The sequence below is a fragment of the Xiphophorus couchianus genome, chromosome 1 (genome assembly GCF_001444195.1).
Source record: "Xiphophorus couchianus chromosome 1, X_couchianus-1.0, whole genome shotgun sequence".
NCBI classification, from domain to species: Eukaryota; Metazoa; Chordata; class Actinopteri; order Cyprinodontiformes; family Poeciliidae; genus Xiphophorus; species Xiphophorus couchianus.
This window is the reverse complement of record NC_040228.1, coordinates 14912089-14915827: the sequence shown is the minus strand read 5'-3', so window position 1 is coordinate 14915827 and position 3739 is coordinate 14912089. Positions and strand designations below refer to the sequence as shown.

The 3739-nt window shown below is 37.5% G+C and overlaps 1 protein-coding gene across 1 annotated transcript; it reads left to right on the top strand.

The window, feature by feature from the left end:
* The first annotated feature begins 234 nt into the window (after positions 1-234).
* Positions 235-3002, top strand: birc5b (baculoviral IAP repeat containing 5b). The gene is made up of 4 exons (XM_028040785.1): positions 235-584; positions 1534-1643; positions 2418-2538; positions 2619-3002. The coding sequence occupies exons 1-4, from the start codon at positions 459-461 to the stop codon at positions 2706-2708; spliced, it is 447 nt and encodes a 148-aa protein (XP_027896586.1). The 5' UTR covers positions 235-458; the 3' UTR covers positions 2709-3002.
* The last annotated feature ends 737 nt before the right edge of the window (positions 3003-3739 follow it).

Sequence of the window (3739 nt, the reverse complement as noted above, 5' to 3'; positions counted from 1 at the left end):
ATGTCTATAATTTGTCTTTGCAAATGAAAATAAAAACATTTATTTGTTTTTAGACTTGTTGACTGTAACCAACTGCCTTCAGACGTGGCCCAATTTATTAACAACTCAGCTCTTTTTAATTACATGCAGGTGGGATGAATTAACTAATAAATCAATTGTTCAGACGCACACACATTTTTCCCAAAACATACAAAACTGAACTGAAATGGCATTTTTTTATTTGATGGATATGTATATGTCACAAATGTTAAAAACTGTCATCTATATAAAAACCTGACAAGTAGTAGGGCCTACGAAGCAGAGTGAATTTTGTTTTCTCTGCCTCAGCAGTATTCTATCAGGCCAAAATTGAAAACATCTGTGGAGTTGTGCAGGGCAGCTTGAGCAAGATCTACACACAGTACTTCTTACTTTGAGAGTCAATTCTATGTTGGACTGAGTCTTGTATTGCTGGAATAATGGAAAGTGTAGATATGCTGACGATCAGGTATACGACGTTTGACAAAATGTACAGCTATGATCTGCGGGAGCAGAGCTTTAGAGACTGGCCATTTAGAGAGGAATGCAACTGCACACCTGAAAAGGTAGGAAGGTCTTGGTTTTTTCAGACTGCTTTGGATGGGTTGTCTTAATCCTTATGAAAAAAATCAACAATAATAGAAATATTAGTTTGCAGCTCTTTGTATTTGTTTAAGAATGGAAACACGGAGTTTTTGATGATTACTACAAGGGGACAATGTCTATGGATTTTACACACTTACAAATGTAAACTTACCCTAATTTGAAAGATATTAGTAAAAGCAGTTACTGCTGGTACTTTTAGATGTTCTGTAGACTTCCTCAATTTTGCTTGTGCAACACAGAGGATCAGTGGTTTAAACCCTAACTACTTGGGACAATGAAAAAAGTTTGGAAAATGCTCATGTGATTAAATAACATTTTAGTAAATTCATCAAATAGAAAACATATACAATTATCTTGTCAATAGTTTAATTCACAATTTCATGAAAGGATCATTACACAGGTTGCAAAAGTTTAGTTGACATCAACAGCAACTCAACTGCAAACCAACCAGTGTTTACTCCATCCACTGACTTTGGGTAAAGATCTCTAAAAATAATTATAAATGCCTTAAAATGTAGAAGTATGAAATTAAGAAAACATTTAACCTGGAAGTTGTGTACATTTCCAGTACACAAGTTGTATTTAAGAAAAAAATCCTGCCAAATCCAGTAATATGATTAAGTCCTAACTTAACACATTATGAGCCATCCTTTGATCAAAGTCATTTACAGCTTCTGATTTATAGCTCAGCAGGCGCAAGTTTCAGACGCTTCCCTTCGCCCACCCGGCTCATAGCATGATTGATGCTGACATTTGACTTCATGAGTAACGTTCTGTCATACAACCTCACTCATTCAAAGGGAAATTATTGCTTTATCCCCACAAAAACTAATCCGGAAGCACCTTTTTTTTTTTTTTCTTAATGTTGTTTGAGTTATGATTTCAGCTTTTTTTTTTTTGTCCGTTTAGATGGCTAAAGCTGGTTTTGTCCACTGCCCCAGTGACAATGAACCAGACGTTGCCTGTTGTTTCTTCTGTCTGATTGAACTTGAGGGCTGGGAACCAGATGATGATCCATGGTGAGGAAGAAGTACATCATCCTGCAGTCTTATAAGTCTACAATCCTGGCTACAAAAGATGAGACTAACAGAACTCTTCTCTTTTGCATAAACTTTACTGCCACGGTTCTGTTATCTAGTTTTAGACGAGTGATCACATAAAATTTTCTAAATGGAAACTTATGAAAATGTAATGAAGCACAAAAACGTATTGCCCTTTGTTTCAGCCTATCTAAAATTAACTCTTTTCTATGGAAGAACAGAGTAAGCATTAGTCAGGATTAGATGGCAGAAAACAGAAATCATGTCATCTTCTCAGATGAAGCCTCTTTCAGAATATTTAAGGCAGCTGGGGAAAATGATTCTTCAGATACAAAATGTGATGGTTTATATTAAACCAGAGTTTAATATAAAACAACCTCAAAATATTTGGGAGGTTACTTCTTATCTAAGAGGGTTGGTTTACTTGCATCTTGGTCTAAAAACACTGGAATAATGAATGAGGAAACCTCCGCCAGGTGCAACTTTGCTCTTGGAGAAGAATGGAGAGGAAGTAAGTTGGGGATGAACAGTAGGGAGCTTTGGGTCAAAATCAACCAAAAGAATGCAGATGTTTAATTGATTTCTTTCACTATACTTAATCTATTAAACTGTATGCTATTTAAATAGTTGACAAAATCATCCAGCAACAAAGAAAAGAGAACTTGTGAAACAATACAAACTTTATGTCTGTCTCTTTTGAAGCTATTCCTTAATAATGGGCACATTGTTCTAAAACATTGTTTTTCTTATCAGGTTTGAGCACAGCAAGCGCTCACCCACTTGTGGATTCCTAACCATGAAGAAAGCAGATTTCACTGAGCTGACCGTGTCTGAATACTGTCAACTGGAAGGTGAAAGGCTGAAGATCTACATTGTAAGAGATTGTAAATGGAATATGCTTTAACAGATACTTCTGCAGTTTTGGTTATGAATATTGTTTTTCCTTCTCTTCAGAGGAAGATTTCTCATAAGATGATGGCGTACTTGCGTGACGACATGGATAAAGTGCTTGATCGCCTAAAATCTCAGCTGGAGACGATATAATAGCTGTTACTCATAAATATAAAGTATAAATGCCAACAAAAAGTGTTCCTATGAAAATGCATTTTAACTAATAAAGTTTTAGTTTGCAGTACTGTCTCTGACCACACGGTGGGGCCTTTGAGCTTTATGTATGAAATCACACACTGTCAAATAGTGCTTCACAGAATTCTCAATGGCAAACCTTGTAAGTGTCATCTGATATGAAAGCCTACATTGAGAAGGATTACAATGTGGGCTATATTCCCCTGTTTCCCTCAAATACTTACCATTTTCCTGAACACACCACCATCTCTACCATATCCTTTCAAACCTTGACCCTGGACAGATGGCCCAAAGCCCCTCCTTTTCAATACCAACTGTTGCCCCAGTAACATCTGTTACATATTGGGGGACAGTGCACACTAAGAGGCCTTGCCAGGACACTTGTCTTGCCCTGTGAGGGAGACCCGGGTGGGAGAAGTATTGGAGGACGTTTCCGTTGCCAAGGAAAATTGCAGGAAAGCTGTTTGTGCAACAAATCCTGGACTGCACTTGCACAAAGTACCACCGTTCGCTCTGGAGTTTGCAAATGTATGTAATGGATGGGGTTCTGGATTAAATTTGCCTTTCCTTTTCCAACCTTCCACAGTTTTGGATTAATGTCTAGTGTAACACTCTGGCCACCGAGCCCAGATCAGCTGCTTAATTCTCCTTGATCCGCTCACAGCAGAGCAAATTGAAGAGAGTATTTTTAGACAAAAAAAAGTAAAATACCCCCTGGGTGATGTAACAGTTCTAATGAAACTGATGCATTGGATTTAGGAATTTATTCCTAATTCTGTTGTGAAACCCTTTTTTCCCAGCAGTTTTTGTTTCTTATGTCAAAGTTTGACTGCATTCTGATGAATGTAGTGTCAGTCTATGCGTTTTATGTTCTCCAGTAAATTACCAAAGATTACAGATCTACAGAAGCACAAAAGTGATGGCTGTGCCTATCGATGGGAATGGTTCCTACCAGTTTGTTTGGTAGGAACAAGCCCCAGGGTCCTCAA